The 20,978-nt window shown below is 34.0% G+C and overlaps 1 protein-coding gene across 3 annotated transcripts in view; it reads left to right on the top strand.

Moving 5' to 3' along the window:
• The window catches only part of ptpn21 (protein tyrosine phosphatase non-receptor type 21), a 28,204-nt gene extending 8,065 nt beyond the window's left edge, over nucleotides 1-20,139 (top strand). The window contains exons 7-22 of one of the 3 annotated variants that reach the window (XM_016474089.1): nucleotides 840-927; nucleotides 1,925-2,013; nucleotides 2,558-2,645; nucleotides 2,874-2,953; nucleotides 3,753-3,860; nucleotides 4,632-4,692; nucleotides 5,035-5,113; nucleotides 6,156-7,039; nucleotides 8,616-9,167; nucleotides 11,704-11,841; nucleotides 13,322-13,540; nucleotides 14,559-14,687; nucleotides 14,788-14,929; nucleotides 15,201-15,293; nucleotides 16,054-16,214; nucleotides 18,801-20,139. In XM_016474089.1, the coding sequence (XP_016329575.1) occupies nucleotides 840-927; nucleotides 1,925-2,013; nucleotides 2,558-2,645; nucleotides 2,874-2,953; nucleotides 3,753-3,860; nucleotides 4,632-4,692; nucleotides 5,035-5,113; nucleotides 6,156-7,039; nucleotides 8,616-9,167; nucleotides 11,704-11,841; nucleotides 13,322-13,540; nucleotides 14,559-14,687; nucleotides 14,788-14,929; nucleotides 15,201-15,293; nucleotides 16,054-16,214; nucleotides 18,801-18,929 (3,040 nt within the window). In that variant the 3' untranslated portion in view covers nucleotides 18,930-20,139. Of the gene's footprint in view, nucleotides 1-839; nucleotides 928-1,924; nucleotides 2,014-2,557; nucleotides 2,646-2,873; nucleotides 2,954-3,752; nucleotides 3,861-4,631; nucleotides 4,693-5,034; nucleotides 5,114-6,155; nucleotides 7,040-8,615; nucleotides 9,168-11,703; nucleotides 11,842-13,321; nucleotides 13,541-14,558; nucleotides 14,688-14,787; nucleotides 14,930-15,123; nucleotides 15,294-16,053; nucleotides 16,215-18,800 lie in introns of all 3 variants that reach the window. The other 2 variants (XM_016474092.1, XM_016474090.1) reach the window with 2 other exon arrangements.
• Nucleotides 20,140-20,978: the final 839 nt, after the last annotated feature.

Below are 20,978 nucleotides of genomic sequence, written 5' to 3'. Positions count from 1 at the left end.
GTTAAATTTGATATGTTGATATAAAAACTATATATTTATCAGGGTTTCTGTTTGTCTTTAAAGTCTTAATTCGCTCCTTCCACAAATTAAGGCCTTAAAAAGGTCTTAAATCAGAGTAGAAAGTCTTAAATTCATAGTCATGTTGCACACAATACAAAAAATTAATATTTCCTCAGTATTTCTGTTATTTTCCAATACAAATATCTAAACAGCCCTAAATCAAGATGCATTTGCATAAAATGCAAAATGAAGATAGTTGATGTTATCTGAACAATTAAACAAAATTAAGTAAGTTTATGCATAAAACAAGAAAAAAATATCTGTCAATGTGGTATGAACATTTTCCTTTGAATCAAGTTGATTTTTCATTCCATTGGCAGATTTTGTTCTCGTTTTAATCATAAGCTCACTTCATTTTGATCAGTTTCTCAGAAAACAAGACTTAAGAAACTTTAGACATTTGCACTGGAAAATAAGGCAAAAATACGGAGGAAAACATCACTTTTTTGCAGCATGAACAGAAGGTACAGTAAAAGTTAATTCCATGTTCTACTTAAGCTTTTTTTTTGCAATGCATTAAAAAATAATCTATACTGAATGTAATCTAGTTCTTCGGTTCTTTATGGCACGTCATGCAGCTGAAACTTTCATCGTCTTGGAAGAAATATACGCACACATTGCAGTGCTCTGACACTGTTTGTGTAATGCACGATAAGCATGAGGAAGAATCAGCACAGATATGTCTGATAATGATATCAGATGACAAGTGCGTTGTTGAATGTGACCTTTGTGCTGTAGTGTCTCAAATCAGAGCTGTGTGTGTGTTTTCTGTTTCCCAGAGGTCTGTCCTCACCAGAGGCGGAGTTACTCTACATGCAGGAGGTGGAGAAGATGGAGGGGTACGGTGAGGAGAGTGTCCAAGCGAAGGTAAAGCAGCAAAGAAAAGCTGTTCTTCATGCAATTCATGTTCCCTTTCATGGGTGGCAGCTCATTATGCAAGAGTGCTTGTGATTGCTCTGACAGTGTAAAAGTGTGAAATACATGCACCTAAAATACCATGAAACCATGCACATGAATATATTTCCTACTGTTTAGTTCTAAAACTTTAAGCTTGCCTTATAATAGATTCCCCTGACACATTTTGCATCATGCAATAAAAATGTTACCAAAACAATAAATATCACAAAGGCTTTTACACTTTGGTGTGAATTTGCTTGTCAAGAAAGACGTGATATTATTTTTCTAAGCCACCATCTTAGAAATTGCAGAGAATTTACTCATGCTCAAGATGTAAATGAGTTTGTTTCTTCATCAGGTTTGGAGAAATGTAGCATTGCATCAGTGTCTCAGCAATGGATGCTCTGCAGTGAATGGGTGCCGTCAGAATGAGAGTCCAAACAGCTGATAAAAACATCACAATAATCCACAAGTAAATTTTGTTTCTGGCTAAAATGCGAGTCCCTAATAACACTTCCTCCAGTGAAAAAGTGGTCTGGTCTGAATCAGGAGAGAAATCTTCACAGATCAAACACCGTTTAAACAGCTCTAAACAAATATGTGGCTGGATTTTGATGTGAGAGACAACAGAAGATGGACTTTTTCACTGGAGAAGTGTTATTATGGATTATGGATTTTAGCTGGAAGCAACTGTTTGAAGTTAAAAACTTGTTAAAGATGGAAAAATGTATTTTGTCTTATCCAGATGTTAACTGATGGACTGGAGTGGTGTGGATTATTGTGATGTTTTTATCAGCTGTTTGGACTCTCATTCTGACGGCACCCATTCACTGCAGAGCATCCATTGCTGAATTATTAATTATTTTAAGACATTGAGAGCCCCAATTATTATACGATGCTATATTTTAAGATTTTCTTCCTTGTGTCTAAATAGGATTTTAAGATTTTCTTCTTTGTGTCTAAATAGGACGCTCAGAGCACAGATGTGATCATCGGCTCTTGTCTGGACGGGATTTTTGTCAAGCACAAAAATGGGAAAGCACCTCTCATGTTTCAGTATGTGTGCATGCATTACAGCTTGTATTAAATATTTGTGACATATTTATTATGTTTAGCAATCCTAAGTTTTATTTTGCAGTGATTTTTTTGTATGCATTTATATTTGGCTATTACATTTCCTAAAGATGTTTGCATCAGTCAACAATGTTTAAGGAAGTCTTTGCATGGCATATTATAATGTTTTAATAAAAATATTATTTAGGTAATATTACTACCAATTACAGTGTCTTATTTTGCAGCATATAAATGAATATGATTATTCTTGTGTTAATAGAGTGAAACATACTGTGCAAAACATGCATTGATGAATGTAACTAGATTTATTTCCGTATTTTACTTGGTTTCTTCCTATTGGGAAAAATTCCCCCTTCCTCAGAGCAAGAAAAATCAATATAGAGATTTGTGTCAGATATTGTCAAAAGGCTTTTACTCGTGCACTATTGCCCTAGTCTTCAAAAGGCTGTTTATCATCCAGCATATTGTGTTTCTAGGTTGTGTTTTACTGTCATGGGTCTGACTCAACTCCTCATTGTTTCTGCAGGTGGAATGACATTAATAATATGACTCATAATAAGTCTTTCTTTGCCCTGGAGCTCGCCAACAAAGAAGACACAATCCAGTTCCAGACCGTAAGTCAGATGCTTCAGATGCTTCTTTTTCTTTGCCTAAAATAGCCAAAAGACTTCAATTAAGCTGCAGTTATGCTATCACATATATGCCTATATGAATGTCCATTCCTATTAGTGAATAGATTTGTTGCTGGCCTCTAAGGAACGCCACTAATTTAGGCCCTGAGACACATGAGTCAATGTTCTGGCCTGATTTGATTCAGTAAAAATGTTCTGGCTCCGTTTCAGGAGGACATGGAGACGTCCAAATACGTGTGCAGGATGTGGCTGGCGCGGCACAAGTTTTACAAAATTAACAACAGCAGTCTGTAAGTTCGTGTGTGTGTGTGTTTTCTGTTGTATGTGTTACGGATGCACTGATTTTGGCCAATACAATTTAAACAAATCTAAAGCCTGCTATAGATGCCCGTCATTTGTCTTTTATTTCCCTAAATAAACTATTTTTAATGTTGTGACTAAACAATCAGTCATTAGTGGATTGGATCTGGTGGATGGATGTGTAACGGGACGTTATATGCACAATAAAAAGAAAATAAATAAATAAATCATAATTTAGCAAATAATTTAAACCAAAGTTTGGGGTCAGTAAGATTATTTAGCGTTTTTGTCTCTTCTGCTCACCAAAGCTGCATTAATTTAATCGAAAATACTGTAAAAACAGTGAAATATTATTTCAATTTAAAATAACTGTTTTTTATTTGAATATTTTGTGAAATGTAATTTATTCCTGTGATCAAAGCTGCATTTTCAGCATCATTACTCCAGTCTTCAGTGTCACATGATCCTTCAGAAATCATTCTGATGTATCGAGAAACATTTCTTATTATCAGTGTTAAAAACAGTTATTTTACTTCAAACTTTTGTGGAAACATCTTTTGAGAATAGAAAGTTCAAAAGATCAGCATTTATTTTAAATACAATTTATATATATATATGTGTGTGTGTGTGTGTGTGTGTGTGTGTGTGTTACCTTTGATCATTTGACTGCATCCTTGCTGAAAAAAGTATGAAAAAAAAGTTGAATTTATTCAGTAATTGGCTGCTTCATCAGTGCGTCTGTAGTTTTGTGGGTCTCCTCCTTCACCGTTGTCCGTTTACTGTCTCCAGAGAGCTGTCTGATGGCCCAAACTCTGAGGGCTCCCAGAGGTCCATTCTCTCTCTTTCTTTTCCTCGTTTTCCAAACCTATGTCGTCCCTCTGTGCCTGCTGACAAGGGGTGAGCCTGACTGCACGAGGGCGTCAATGCATTACTGCTCAGAGCTTCTCATGGGCTACAGAGTGACGGGAAACTCCTGATAACTCTCTAAAGGAATGACATGACAACATGCTCGGGTCACATTTCACAGCGAATAAAAAAAATTACAAATTCTTAAATAAAATGCAGCCCTTTTTGGATCATTACATTTTTGGCAAGTTTAATTTATTTTATCAAGATAATTTATAGACAGTAAATCAAATACTACTTTTTAAAAAATAAATATAAAAATTTACAATAATTTCCCATTACAGCATCATAGTGATTAGTTAAATATTGAGAATGTGGGTAAAAATATACCCTATTCTTATAAAAATGTCAATGCGACAATGCAGATATTTTTGAAAGAAGTCTCTTCTGCTCGTCAAGGCTGCATTTATTTGATCAAAATTACAGTCGAAACAGTAATACTGTGAAATATTACATTTGAAATAACTTTAACTATTTTATGATCATTAAGTATTTTATTTTTAATCAGGACTAATTATAGTCAGTAAATCAAATGCTACAATCTTTGTATATATATATATATATATATATATTAAATATTGAGAATGTGGCTGAGAGTTGTCATGAAAATGTCACAATGCAAAAAAATTAAATGCTGTGCAAAATGCAAACAACTGACTTTGTACCGTAGTATCGCAGTGCATGTGACAAATAAAATGCTGAGCTTTATTACTCTCTGGTTTATTTCACACTTGTCTTTTATTGTTTTGTGTTTTATTACAGACAAACGCAGCCCGCTCCAGTAAACACAGTGAGGCGACGGTCCTCTACAAGAATGTCTCTGGTCAGCATTATACCAGTTATTCGATGACTATACAACAGTTTTGCTATGGAGCTTGTTCTGTAGGACGTTTCTGGAGTTTGTCGGCTTTTCATGATCTCATTTGTTTTCAATGTGATTTACTGTAGCTCTATTCCAAAACCTTGCTCTCTACGTAGGCAGCTCCCTTTTAAGGCAGCATTCTAACTAAAATGGAGCCTTATAAATGTCATGATAAGCATAAAAAACAAAACTTGCACTTGTATGACTTCAAATGCAAAGTCTAGATAGGCAGCTCACTAGGTTTGGGACAGAGTTAATATGTCAAGCTGAATAATGCTGCTTTTGTTTTGTCTTATGATGCAGCCAAAACCGCAACCCTACATGATGCCACCTCAGATGCACTTTAACGGCCATTACACCGAACCGTACACATCTTCACAAGGTAGAACATGTCCCATCAGCAACAGGCCAAAAATGCTTTGTCCGTTCTCAAAAAAATTATTTTCTTATTTAGTATTTTGCATCTAAACATTGTTAAATTAAGAGCAAAATGACAGAATTTAGTGAGTTTAAGCTTAATTGGCGGCTCAAGAGAAATGAACTTTATTCAAAGAAAACAAGTTTGTTTTTCTGAATCGATATTAGTTCTTGTTTTAAGCACACTTAATCTTAATTTTGATACATTTTTCAGAAAAGAAGATTTAATATAATATTTAAACATTCTTAAATCAAGATACATTTAGTTAAGAAGCAAAATAACGTAACTTAATATATAACATCATAACTTAAGATATTAAGTCTTCTCAAGGTAATGTATCTTGATTTATGAGTTGATATATTTGTATTTGAAAACAAGACGAAAATACTAAAATCATTCTTGGTTTTTATTTTTGTATTTTTCTATTTAAATCAAGATAAATTATAAACATTAAGTCCAATACTACAATTTTTTTTTATAAATATATCAATTTAAATATAAATTAAATTGATCTTGATTTAAAAAAAAGTTTGTTAAAAATACTATTGTATTTTATTTCATGTATTATATTTTGTAGTTAAAACAAGGTAAATTGTAGACAGTAAATCAAAAACTACAATTTCTATAAATATTAAAACATGGACAATGTGGGTGAAAAAGTCATCAATTTTTGTGAAAATAACCTATGCCATTTTTCTCAAGTTAATTTATTCTGATTTTAAGTTTGTACTGGAAAAAGACAAAAATACTAAGTAAAATAAGCATTCTTGTATTTTATTTATTATATTCTTTTTATTTAAATCAGCCAGTAAATCAAAAACGTTATAAAAATCTTTTATAAAAATGTAACTTTACAATATTTTTGCATCATAATGATGCTGACTTTGAATGACTGTCATTTTGCTTCTCAAGTGAATGTATCTCGATTAAAGCAAGTTTAGATATTTGTAAACAAGACAAGACAAAAATAATAAGAACTGATGCACCTCTCTTGTATTTCCTACAGATAATCTTTACATCAGCAACCAGAACGGTTTCTACTACCATTCCCAGACCAGTCTGGACCGCTCTCCGCACGAGTACAACGGCCGAATGCGTAACGGCAGCGTTTACAGCGCCCAGAGCACCAGCTCCCTCAACAACCCGCAGCACTACCTGCAGCCGTCGCCCATGTCGTCCAACCCCAGCATCACAGGAAGTGACCTCATGCGGCCCGACTACGTGCCTTCCCACCGGCACAGCGCCCTGATCCCGCCGTCCTACCGTGCCACTCCCGATTACGAGGCGGTCATGAGGCAGAAGAACCTCGGGATGATCCCGCCGGCCGAGCGCCAGAGCCACTCCATGAGGAACCTCAACATCGGCAACTCTTACGCCTACAGCCGGCCCGACCCGCTCGTGTACAGCCAGCCGGAGATCCGCGAGCACGGCGCGGGCCAGTACCCCTTCCACCTCAACTACAGCTTCCACAGCCCCACCCCGTACCCCTATCCCACCGAGAGACGACCTGTCGTGGGCGCCGTCAGTGTCCCCGAGCTTACCAACGTCCAGCTCCAGCAGGCGCAGGAATATCCGCCGCCCAACATCATCAGGAATCAGGTTTATTGGCCGCCGCCGCCATATCCCTACCCTCACCCTCGACCCGCCAACAGCACCCCGGACCTGTCCCGCCATCTCTACGTCAGCAGCAGCAATCCGGATCTGATCACGCGCCGCGTCCATCACTCGGTGCAGACCTTTCAGGAGGACAGCTTGCCTGTGGCGCACTCGCTGCAGGAAGTGAGCGAACCGCTCGTCACGACCCGGCGGCCTCACATGCACAAGCGCAACTCCATCGAGATCGCCGGTCTGGCGTACGGCCTGGAGAACATGAGGCTGAAGGAGAGGAAGGTGAGTCATTTTGGGAAGTTATACGTTATACACATTTAAAACTATTTTCAGTAGTGTTTGTTCAATTATTCTGTCATTTATGTACCTTTAGTTATATACGAACAGTGCCGATCCTAGACTTCTGGGGGCCCTACGCAAAACTGTGTCAGTGCCGTGGAGTGGGATATGAGTGGTTATGAACGAACGAATGAATGAAACGCATTTGTCCGTGTTTCACTCTGTCTCGAATCGCGCTCGGGGAAAGCGCTTGAGAAACAGTGTCTCTTTCGTGGCTTTCAACTCGTTTTTTTAAATCTCGTGCAAGACTGTACGACATTCACATTACATGATTTGACTGATTGTTATGTAGAAAAGGCAACAGCGCACCCCATTAAAAGATTCATGTTTTCATAACCGCTGGCCAAATTAAAAAACAAAACTAAAATTAAATCATCTTTGAGAGCAAGGGGGCCCCTTGGTGTTTCGGGGGCCCTACGCAGCTTGCGTATTTTGCGTATAGGGAGGATCGGCTCTGTATACGAATCCTAATTCTATAATTAATTCTTATATATTTATATTATTATAATGTATATTAAGCTCTGATTCTAGATTTTTTTTTTAATTCATTTAATTCATGTGATGTTAAAAATGTTTAAACCTATTTTCAATAGCATTTGTTAGTTCTGTGATTTATATAAAATAATTGTATAGGAATCCTAATAATTTAATGTTTTATAATTACATAGATATATAGTTGGATAGATATATATTATTTATATATCTACCTGTGATTCTTGATTGAATTATATTTAAGAGAATTGTTTAAATAGTACGTGTGTTGATAAATCCTATGATTATATTTATATAAATCCTACTAATTATAAAATTATTTTATAATTATTAGCATTATTATATGATTACAATATATATAAAATTGTATATATATATATATAATTTTTATATACTTTCATTTGTGATGTTATACACATTGTAAATTATTTTCAGCAGTTTTGCTGATTCTTACATAATTTCTTATATAACTTCTAAGAATAACCTCTTATATAATTGTAATTATAGTTAATAATATCTGATTCTAGATTGAACTATTTGAGATAATTTGTTTTGAATTCATTTAATTTATATTTTATGTGACAGTATGCATATTCTAGCTCAAACTATATTTGAGAGAATTTATTTTATTTTATATCTGTATCTTCGGTGTGACGTTATAAACATTTAAACAGAATTTTGCCAATTAATAATATATACTTTATATAATGAATTAAATAAAAATCATAATTATTTAATTCCTGTGTAATTATTAATAATATAAGATTCTATATTCTATTTTGAATGAATTCATGAATATTTAATGCATCAACCACCCATGTATGTGCATCTTCATCTTCATGTTATGCATTTAAAGCTCTTTTCAACAGCATTTTGCTAATTATCTAATAACATATTTAATTAAGAATGCTTATAGTTAATTCTTATATAATTATTAGCAATAATCTCAGATACTAAATTAACTATATTTAAGAAAATGTATTATTGATTTTATTATTTATTTACATTTTTTGCATCAACTACCCAGGCATCCGCATCAGCAGCTGAGACCCCGCCCCCTGTTGCCCAGGCGATGCCACCTACAGCATCCGGCTCCGACATCAACGTCGTCCTGGAGGTCACGAAGCCCGAGGATGCGGTCATGAAGGAGGATGTCATCTACGGGCACAAAAAATCCCTGTCCGACGCCACGATGCTAGTGCACAGCAGCGGTGAGGAAGAAGAGTTCGAAGACGACAGCGGACGACACACACCACAGTCTCAGGATGCTGTGGGCGGTCCCGAGCATCACATGACGCCGATGGGACGGCCCCTCGTAGATCCGCCTGCTTATCCGTTCAGCCACAGTATGGAGACGGTCCCAACGGGCCCTCTGGCGTACCAGCCCCATTCCATCATCCGCAAACCAGAGGACATGGGGCAGCTGCCGCCTCTGCGAGAGCCCGGACACATGGTGCCCTCGGTGTCAGAGGGGAATCTGAGCGGACAGGGACGCTTGAGACAGAAGAGGGACGTCTATAAGAGACCCGTCTCTGACGTGCCACCTGCCAGAAGGAACATCGATGGTCTTCCACCAGCGGTAAGTTCACTTGAAGATCAGAACTGAATCAGAATCAGTTAAACATGCATTTGGGAATGCAACGTACACTAAGTTGAGTTTTTTTTGCACATTCACATAATGTTAAAAGCTTGAGAGTTTGAATGTTTGAAAGTAAAAAATATAAAGACATGCATATTAGGGTTGCAAAAAGGTGGAAAATTTCCAGTAAATTTCGGAAACATTCCAGATATTTTGGAAACATTCCAGGATTTTTGGAATATTCCAGGAATTTTTGGAGTTTACGGAAATTTACTGGAAATGTTCCACCCCTTTGCAACCCTAATGCATATTCTTGTAATGAAGTGCTAAATAAATTATAATTGTAAAATAATTTTATATTAAGCAGTAGAATTGTAATTTGCAAAAGTAATGTATTCTGCATTTTTATAAATATTTAAAATTATTATTATTATTAATATTATTTTAAAGCTTTAAATCTACTTTAAAGTCCAGCTACAAAGTCAAAATAAAACTCTAATTTAAAAGATTAATCACTTCACTTAAAGATCAGAATTGAATCAGAATCGTGAAAAAAAAAAAAAGACAAAATATTAGACATAAATATTATTGTAACCTGTAGTGTAAAATAAAATGATTATAATAATGTATATTTTTATAAAATAAAATTATAATTCTAAAATTGTGTATTTAACAGTAGAATTGTAATGTACTAATAAAATAAAATTATAATTCTAAAATTGTGTATTTAACAGTAGAATTGTAATTTACTAAAGTAATGTATTCAGCATTTTTATAATTAAAAATAATTGTTGTTGTTGTTGTTGTTGTTGTTGTTGTTGTTGTTGTTGTTGTTGTTGTTGTTGTTGTTGTTGTTGTTGTTGTTGTTGTTGTTGTTGTTGTTGTTGTTGTTGTTGTTGTTGTTGTTGTTGTTGTTGTTGTTGTTGTTGTTGTTGTTGTTGTTGTTGTTGTTGTTGTTGTTGTTGTTGTTGTTGTTGTTGTTGTTGTTGTTGTTGTTGTTGTTGTTGTTGTTGTTGTTGTTGTTGTTGTTGTTGTTGTTGTTGTTGTTGTTGTTGTTGTTGTTGTTGTTGTTGTTGTTGTTTAAAAGGTTTCGAGTTCGTCGGACAAAAAAGTTCATGAACTTCACTTAAAGATCAGAATTGAATCAGAATCACAAAAAATACTAAAACTGGAAAATATAAGATAAAATATACAAAAAATAAATATTACTGTAACTTTAAATTACTTAAAAAAACTTAAAATTATTATAACATTTTTATTAAAATTATAATTATAAAAAAAGTATTTAACAGAATTGTAATTTACAAAAATAATATATACAGCGTTTTATGAGTTAAAATAATGATAATAATAATAATTATTATTATTATTATTATTAATATTATGCTTTGCATTTTAATGTAAAAAAAAATATTGATATATTACATATCATTTATACAAATTTGTAATTAATTTCCTCTTATATTTTTTTCAGTTTAGTCTGCTTTAGTGAAATTTTTACTCTGGGATACTCCACGCGTCACGTGGAAAGCGAGAGGTGCTTTTAAACGCAAAGTTGCACGGTTTTAACTGGCCCAAAGCAGAATAAGCACAATGTAAGGCACCATTATTTTGTGTAGCCACCCAGATGAGGTCATTAAGTCATTTATGTAAGCATTTTCAGGTGTTCACTAAAGAGAAGCGCCACAATTAGCTGCACCGTCTCTTCTAATGAGGTTTAACCAGGAACTAAATGCTACCTCCTCATTCCATTAATATCCCATTTTAGTTATACTTAACTAAAGCTAAAAGTAATATATATTTTAGAAATATATAAATAAATTAATTTGTATGTATGTGTGTATATATATATGTATAAGGTATGACAAAAACAAAAAAAACTTGACAATTAAAATAAAAGACAATATAAAAATAAAGACTAATTTAAAATATTAATAATTATAATGTTATGATTATTAAGTATTAATAATTATATCAAATTATAATAGTATTTACATAATACAAAAATAACACTGATTCCTGCCACCCGTCTGTAGTAATTTATTGAGTTTTGGTATTAATGCAGTAAAAATAACATTTTATTTGTAATGCACTTTTTTTTTTTTCATACACTTAGTTCTTTATTTAAAATAACCTCAAAATAAGAGTTCGGTAATTTACTCAACTTTAACATGTGGAGCATAAAAAAAGATGTTTAGCAGAATATTCATGCTGCTCTTTTATCAATAAGTCAGAGACCTTATTCACAGATATAGAAATGATCGGTTCAGCTCAGTTGTGAAAGGAAATGCAAACTGATTTGTGATTGCACTTGATCCAGCTGGTGTTGCTTTTATTTTCATTTCGTCTGCATGTAGAGTAGGTGTTTGTACACCAGGTGAGGCCGAGCACTTGACTTTATACGTGTGACATGAAGAATGCCGTCAGACCCGAACGGCTGCATTCTGTGGCTCTGCTCCACTGTGTCTCTCAGACGCTGATCCTCAGACTCTGTTTCTCTCTCTGTCTCTCTCCATCGCTCGCTCCGGGGATGAAGGGTATGAAGAAAGGACGCTCTGAGGTCAAGAAGGTGGGTCCCCTGAAGATGGCGGCTCTCAATGGTCTGACCCTGTCCAGAATGCCTCTGCCCGATGAAGGGAAGGACGACCCGGAGAACGCGTCTAATGACGAGCGGGTGAGTACTGCTTTCTGGTTGATGAAATAGTAGTTAGTGGTTGACTAAAGTGTTTGTTTAGTTTTTTTTAAATGGTCAGTGATGTTGGGTGAACCAGACTTGGATATGCACAGTTTTGATTATTGATATTTTTCCCATTTTTTATAAAAATTTTAAAGTATTAGTCCGTTTAATAAATACATATATTGAATTTATTTATATATTTCTAATATTAAAAAAACTGAAATCTGTTTTAAATGTATTAATGTATTTAATAATTATAACATTTATAGTGAAGACATCAAAAATGTGTGTATGTATATGTATGTGTATGTGTGTGCATATGCATATATATATATATACACGTCTGTAATATATTATTTAAATATATTACTGTATTAGAACATTTTTATGATTGTTATTAGTGTAATATATAATATTTATGTTTCTAATATTTTTAAAATGTGTTCTAAATATTCTGATATATATATATATAAAATCATTATTATTGTTTACACTTCTGCAATATATTATTTAAATATATTATTGTATTATTACATAATTATTACTTTTATTATTGTAAGTGTTATTAATAGTAAAATTTGTTGGTCATCAAAAATATTATTGCATATATAATATTAATATTTATATTTCTACTATTTTTGTGTTTTAAATATTTTAGAATATATTAAAACATTATTATTTATTGTTGTTGTTATAAGTGTATACAATAATATACATTTATAAAAATTATATTATAAATTATTATTTATTTTCTAATATTTAAAAAATGTGTTAAATATTCAGTTATATTTTTAAATATGTTAATGTATTTATTATTATTATTACAGTTATTATTAATTCATGAAATCAATCAAAACTATGAAATATAACATCTAGTTTTAATTAATCATTATTGCATCAAGCAGCAGCTCGGTTTGTTTGTTTATTTATATAGCACAGTTTAATACAACACCAGGTTGCCCAAAGTGCTTCACAATATCACAATAAAATTACATGAAAAACAAACATTGTCACAGATAACAACACAAATCACATAACAACATGGGCACAATTTAAAATAACTAAACCTGCATCACAACAACTCCTCATTAGTCTTTAAAAGATGTGCTTTTAACATAACTTTGAAAACCGGTAGTGAGTTACCAGATCTAATAGTATGAGGGAGGTCATTCCACAGTTTTGGACTGGCTCGCGAAAAGGCTGTGTTTGTATTTTGTCCTAGTAAAACAAAGGAGGTGTTGATTTTCGGACCTCAGAGATCTCGTAGGAGTATAAACTGATACCATACTTGACAAATACTGTTGAGGGCAGATTGTTTATTAATGTGGTGCAGCAACTAAAATACTAATTGGCTTTTCAGGTGGGGAATTTTGAGAGCCAGTCAACTCAGTTTTTTTAAATACGTCTGCGCTCACTGTAAGAGTGTTGTAGGCGGTTCTGGATGAGCAGAGCCTCACGTCCTGTGTGTTTCCTGCAGTGTAAAGCACTGGAGCAGCGCATGGAGCAGGGGATGGTGTTCACCGAGTACGAGCATGTGCCCAAGAAGCGGCCCAACTGCGAGTGCACTATCGCTCAGATGCCCGAGAACAGCGACAGGAACCGCTTCCAGGACGTCCTGCCCTACGACGACACGCGTGTGGAGCTGGTGCCCACCAAAGAGAACAACACGGGCTACATCAACGCCTCGCACATCAGGGTGAGCTGTAGATCTGTGACCACAACATCATGCATGGATATTTAGAGACTTATTAGACTTATAGAGAAAAAGACTTATTATAATAATAACTTATAAACTTAATTTATTAAGATTATTATTAATAACAATATTATTAATATTGTGCCCCAAAACACACCGTGTAGATAAAACTGTAATCTTGGAAATAAGTTATCTTGTAATAAGTTTGATAGTAATAATAATAATTATTATTATTAATAAGTTTTATAATAATAATAATTATTATTATTATTATTATTATTGTTATTATTATTATTATGCCCTAAAATTGTTTGTTATAATACAGTTAGGGATAATAATACTTTTTGAACCACATTGAACTAGAGTATAAAAAACAAAAATACAAAATATAAATATATATAAAATAATGAATTATTTAATTTATTTGGGATAAGAAAAATACAATTATGAGTTAAAAATGTATTATCATTAATATTATTATTATTATTACTATTGAAACACGTTGAACTCAGAAATAAAATAATTGTTAATATAATATAAATATGTAAAATAATAAATTAAATTTATTTGAAAGAAGAAATGTACAATTATAAGTTAAAAATCTATTCTTATTCTTAATAATATTATTATTATTATGCCTGATCATGCAACATCAAACCATAATCGTAGAGATCTGACATAAAAATGTGCATAATCTTTCAAAGAATTCTAAACGAAACAGTTGAACTTCATAAAATTAGGTAAGAACATGCATCTTGTGGTCCAAAAGAAGCATGCAACATTTTATGGAAATCAGGCATAGGACGGGTATAAAAGTAAAATTTTAGATTTCTATTCTAATTTACCTAAATTTTTAGTTCTGATTTAGGTTCATTTGGGCTTGCTAAATTATACATAATATTTTTTTATGCATGCGCTTGAACATACAAGCGCTTGAACACCAATAATTGCTCTGCTTGCAGCTTTATATCAGATTAATCAGCCTTCATATTGTGATTTCTGCTGCTTTATTCATCAGGTTACGGTCAGAGGTAAAGAGTGGAGTTATATCGCGTCTCAGGGTCCGCTCTCAAGCACCTGCCAAGACTTCTGGCAGATGGTTTGGGAACAAGGAGTCGCCATCATCGCAATGGTTACAGCAGAGGAGGTGAAAATGAAAAGATCTCTGTATGCACATTAAGTGGTTGTTATATAGTGTCACTCTTGAATCTGATGTGTAAGTCATTGTTTTGTGTCCCGTCCTGCAGGAAGGGGGTCGTGAGAAGAGTTTCCGCTATTGGCCTCGTCTGGGCTCTCGCCACAACACTGTTACATACGGGCGATTTAAGATCACCACGCGCTTCCGCACAGACTCTGGGTGCTACGCCACAACGGGCCTGAAGATCAAACATCTCCTGACGGGACAGGAGCGAACCGTAATTGACAAAAAAAAAATAAAAAATATATATATATATACACACATTATGATCTTTCTTAACACTGTGCCTAAAAGTAATGTCACAAAATCTTATTGTTTGATTTGATTTAAATTGTTGTGCATTATACATAGTTTTTCGTCTGGGCTCTCGCCACAACACTGTTACATACGGGCGATTTAAGATCACCACGCGCTTCCGCACAGACTCTGGGTGCTACGCCACAACGGGCCTGAAGATCAAACATCTCCTGACGGGACAGGAGCGAACCGTCTGGCACCTGCAGTACACAGACTGGCCCGATCACGGCTGCCCGGAGGACTTTAAAGGCTTTCTCTGTAAGTACAGCACTAATGAAGGGCTTTCTTTATATCAAATGTACTGCTTTTGGCACACAGGACATCATAAATGGTGTTAGGATCTGCATGTGAAAAAATAAAGACATTACTGTCTGGACAAACTACTGGTTTTGTTAACCAGAAAGAAAAGTGAAAGTATTCTCTTAAACTCTTTAACAATTTGCAGTAAGAAAAAAAAAGTGGGTCACAAAACATCTTCGGCTCATATTTCTGGGTCATATATACCTAAAATATGTATACCTAAATACATATTTTATTTTGCATTAATATATGCAATTATATTTAATCAGTATATTATGATGCATATTTTTCTTAATGCAAAATTATTCTGTTTTATCATCATCATATTAAAGAACAATTAATCTGTATATTAAATATATATATATATATGTCACAAAATCTTATTGTTTGATTTGATTTAAATTGTTGTGCATTATACATAGTTTTATAATTAACTAACATAACATATAATTATGAACATCATAATATCAAAAATATTTTTTTCCCTTCTGATTTTGGGGTAAAACATGACTGGTTAAGTTTGCTTAAGATAATCCCAACAGTGTTATTCAGCACCATTATAATGATTCAAGAAACAGTATTTTGATGATGTTTATATACTTTAAGCTTCAAGAAGACTATTCTTGCGGCGTGTCCCTTAGCTGGCCTCTTTCTGTTGTGCAGCTTGTGTGTTTTCGCCTGGTGTGGCTCTTTAAAACGCTCTATTTCTGTGTCTCAGCGTACTTGGAGGAGATCCAGTCCGTGAGGCGACACACCAACAGCTCCAGCGATCCAAAGAACACAAACCTGCCGGTCCTGGTGCACTGCAGCGCAGGGGTGGGACGCACTGGTGTGGTCATCCTGTCTGAGATCATGATAGCTTGTCTGGAACATAATGAGGTACACATGTCCTGTGCTTACAGTGGCATGAACGCATGAGAGATTTAGTGCCTTTCACCAGCTTTTCAGGGCAGAGTGGTCACGGTTACCAGGGTAAAGGACATACACTGCTTACCACTGGCAGAAAGAAATGTTACACTTCTGCTAAGCTTACAAACACACGGTTGCTAGGAATAGAGATGACAACATTCTCTGCAGATGTCAGGATGTGACTGATGGACAGGTTTGTACTGCACTTAGACCTAGTATGCACATTTAATGTGACGAAATCACAGCCGATGGTCGCTGAAGGACAGACAGTGGTACTGTTACGTAACTCGGGGACAATCATTTAGCCACTGAAACACTGAAAATGCCATTTCTCAATTTTCCAAAAACTGATTGCAACGTAACTTGGGGATCTTAAGACGGAGACATTGAACAGACTGTACTTGAATGCCTCGTTTACATCAAAAAAAAAAATAAATGGTGTATGGGGTGGCTTAATTACTTTCACTGGAAATACAATAGAAAAAGATTTGATTTAAAAATAACTAGTTTTAATTAATCCATTGAAGGAAATGAAACTTACAAATCAAATCAAAACTTTAATTAAAAAAATAATTTATTACAATTAATTTAATAATTAAATATTTCAAAATTTATTAAAATGATTTAATTAAATCTTAATTTGAAACGTGATTAACAGAGCAAAAAAATCTAATAATTTGTATGAATTACTAAAAATCTGATATCAGTGCGAAAACAGCTTCATATTATGAAACACTTTAGTTCAAACCTAAAGACTTATTTATTTATATATTTTTTCTATTATTTTTATGTACCTTTTATATACCACTTTTAAATCATCGTGTAAATTGTTTGTTGTGAATGAGTGAATCAGTCTGATATCAGTGTGAAAACAGCTTCATATTATTAAAGACGAGTTCAAACTTAAAGATTCAAAATTATTTATTATATTTTAATTAGTATACTTGTATATTAAATGTTGTGTAATTTAATATAATATAAAATATACAATATTTATAATTTTTTTATTTACCTTTTTTATGTAAATGATTTGTAGCAAATAAATGAATCAGTCTGATATCAGTGCGAAAACAGCTTCATGTTATGAAACACGAGTTAAACTTAAAGACTTAATTATTTAATTATATTCTAACTATTATATTTCAATATTAAATGTAATGTAATTATATATAATTAATAAATATTTAAATTTTTATTTCTATTATTTTTTACTTATTTTTTAACCTTTTCATATACAATTTTTGAAATAATTTTTATGTGAAGCACTTTGCATTATCGCTGTATGTGAAATCTGCTTTACAATTTTTTTTAAACTTGCCTTACTTTGCTTATTTATTTAATATTATAAAACATAGGGCTGGGCGATATAGCTAAAAAATTGATCAACAATATAATGTTTCATATCGTTCGGTATCGATAATTATTGACATTTTTTATAACCTTTTTTAAAACAGACCAATATAATTTTTTGTTTTTATTTAACCACTGTATTTTTAAATTAACTCACTTTGAGACAAACAACAAATATTTTTTTTTGTTTTAACAGTCAAAAACAAAATAAAAATTAAACATCTCATTTCTAATGTTTTATATGCAGATTAAATAGGTTAAACTTTTGGCTTGTCTCCCGAGGCCACAGGAGGGCGCAATGAGCAAAATAATGCAGCACATTAAATTGTCAACTTAAGGAAGTAACTGTCTATTAAAAAAAAACGTGCATTACATCTAAATGAACTCATATAAATCAAATATTATTTCGTAAATTGCATAAACAATTATGAACAAAACAGCATCACGTATTTATACATTGCTTAATACAAAGAGCCGAAGCGCCATTCTCACAGACTGCATTTAAAAACATATGCGACGCAGTGAAAAGGAAAAAACCTCCACAAATTTGTGACGTGTTTTCTAAAAGTTTAAACTGTTTTAACTTTGCATGGCTTTTTATACATCTCTTGTGTGAGACGTGAGTGCAGCAGTCGTATTTGTCCGTCTAGACAAATATGCGTTCTGTGTGAATGGCTTGGTTTCGGTTTTAACCTAATCAAGATCTTCCCCGCATTGAGCTACTATATTTCTCTAATATTTTGAATGAATAACGCAGCAACTGCGTGTCTCGTGGGCTACACTAACAAAACATTAAACTTCAACGTCACTTACATCATCATCACTGTATCTCGTGCTCCACTGATGACGCTCCCTGACGCACATCTAACATTGGATTGTACTATTTTTGCATTCAAATAAAAAGTTTATTTTAAATTCGACTAATATTCATTCTTTACTCACAATCTCCTCATCGCAGGCACAGCACTCATGTTTGTGTTTGTGTGTGCTGTCTGCGTCACTCATAGCATGTGCATATATCGTGCACTATATCGAACATTTTTATATCGTTATCGAAGAAGGTGTAGCGTCGATATATATCGATACCGTTTTATCGCCCAGGCCTAATAAAACGCATAATTCAGACTCTAAATTTGGATTGGCTGGATTGAAAACTGCTGTGAAATACTCATGTTTCAATACTGACGTGTCTATGTTTCCTGACAGATGCTGGACGTCCCGACTGTTCTGAACTTGCTGCGGCAGCAACGCATGATGATGGTACAGACGCTTTCACAGTACACCTTCATTTACAAAGTCCTCATTCAGTTCCTGAGAAACTCCAGACTGATCTGAGACCAGCGCTGGCACAGAGGAGGAGCCTACGAGCCTCTCACTACCCCTCAGTCCCTGCCGGAGCCGTGGCTTCGCTTGCACTTCCTCACAGTGTTAGTGACGGGGCGAGACACGAGCCGGGGCAAGTATAAAGGACGCTGCGCATCGCTCTATTTTACCAGTATTATTCACAGATTTCACTGTGGGCTTTTACACGGATGTCAGTCCCAGCACTTTTATTTTGCTGTACATAGACGCAGCTCTGTTATTTAATACGAGACGCTGAACTGCAGTGGTTCTTTTATACCGGATTTTATTAGTTTACCCATGAAGGTTTAGTGAGCCAAAATGCAAATAGCGGACACAGTGTTTAAAGACGTGGCATGTGAACTTCAGCAGATGGATGAATCTCACGAAAAGCCCAGATTTGGTGTCAAAATGTGTTTAAAATAATGCTGAAATGCAAAAAAAGGTTTGCTTTTCTTTATGCAAAATGTTTGAATGCTCATTTCTTTTCATGAGATTCACCCATTTGCATCATGGGATGGATATAAGAGTACTCGGGGAGTTTGAAGTATCACGTCCAGTGTTACGCGGCATGTTCAAGCGAAGCAGTTGCTTGAGATTTTACCGTTTAACCCTACGAACGGGTTTCACCCAGCAAACGCATCTCAAGTTAGAATGCAGCCAAAGACGAGAGGGTGCAGACGCAACCTATGAATAAGTTACAATATGTATTAAAATTGTATGTGAAAACTGTATTCTACATATAATAATCAGAAAGGCTTTCTCGTTGCATTAGGGATGATTTTGTATTTTTGCAGCTCTTGCCACATTTCCACCTGAATTCGATAACCAGACGCACCAAAGAGCATCACAGACTCGACTTTTGCATTAGAGTGAACAATAGTGTGGGTTTATTGTGAACGGTTTGTGACCTCATTATCTTAGACACACCAGCTATGATGGTTTACCAAAGAGTTTTCAGCATATCGAGTTCTTTAAGTCTTAAAACACTGTGAAACTGCATTATCCATTCTGTTTGCAGAGGAGCTGAAGGAGCAGAATTTGCCGTAGCAAATCATTAGGCCCTTTGTGTTTTCATTTGAATTGCAATCAGGTTATTTACGATAAAGCAGTGCAGACTGATGCTACATTCCACCATAATGGTGCTGTTGCATGTTCTGAAAGGAACAGTTCACCCATAAATGTACATTTGCTGAAAATGTACTGAATTTGGAGAAATCCATCACTTGCTCAGCAATGGAACCACCAGCTGTTTGGACTCTCATTCTGACGGCACCCATTCACTGCAGAGTGCGTACGTTTTTACACAGTACAGATATGACAGCATTGACAAACTTTATGATACAAATGTTATTTTAGTATTATATGCTATTATAGTATTAATTTATATATATATATATATATATATATATATGCATGTTTATTTATATTTATAGTATTATAGTATTGATTTTTAATTAGCTTTGCATTTTATATTTTCAGTTTGTTTTCATTTAAGTTTGAGTAATTTTATGATTTTTTTTCTTTTTTATATATATATATATTTCTATTGCTTTCATTCATTTAAGCATTTTTTTTTTATTTTAGTTTAGTTTTAGTCATTTTAGTATTAAACCAATTTTGACAATTCTTGTTTTAATAAAAAAAAGTGACTACATGTACCTGTTAGTGTTTCTATAAAGTGTTAAAAATTAAATTGATTCCGCAAATCAACCCATTTTATTGTTCTAAATGTATAATGTGTTAGGTAAATAATTAATTTCACTTATATCTCCATTGTATCCCAGCAGCCACAAGAGAGCGCCATGTTTCATGTGACGGTTTTGTGGATGCATTATTGTTGGAATAATCTTAAAGCTGGATGGATTTTAAGAGAATTACAGTGTTGTCTCAGAACAAATAAAAAGTTTCAGTCATTGTAAGATGTGGAGACTTAATACATCTAAAATATTTCTAGTTCCTCAATCTTTCTAAAAAACATTTGGCAATATACTGATGAATCTCTCTCCCTATGGAATCTCCAGACATTACAGGGATTGATTG

Source organism: Sinocyclocheilus anshuiensis, unplaced genomic scaffold, assembly GCF_001515605.1.
Source record: "Sinocyclocheilus anshuiensis isolate Anshui unplaced genomic scaffold, SAMN03320099.WGS_v1.1 scaffold208, whole genome shotgun sequence".
NCBI lineage: Eukaryota > Metazoa > Chordata > Actinopteri > Cypriniformes > Cyprinidae > Sinocyclocheilus > Sinocyclocheilus anshuiensis.
Note: the sequence above shows the minus strand (reverse complement) of the source record. Positions and strands in the feature narration are given on the sequence as shown.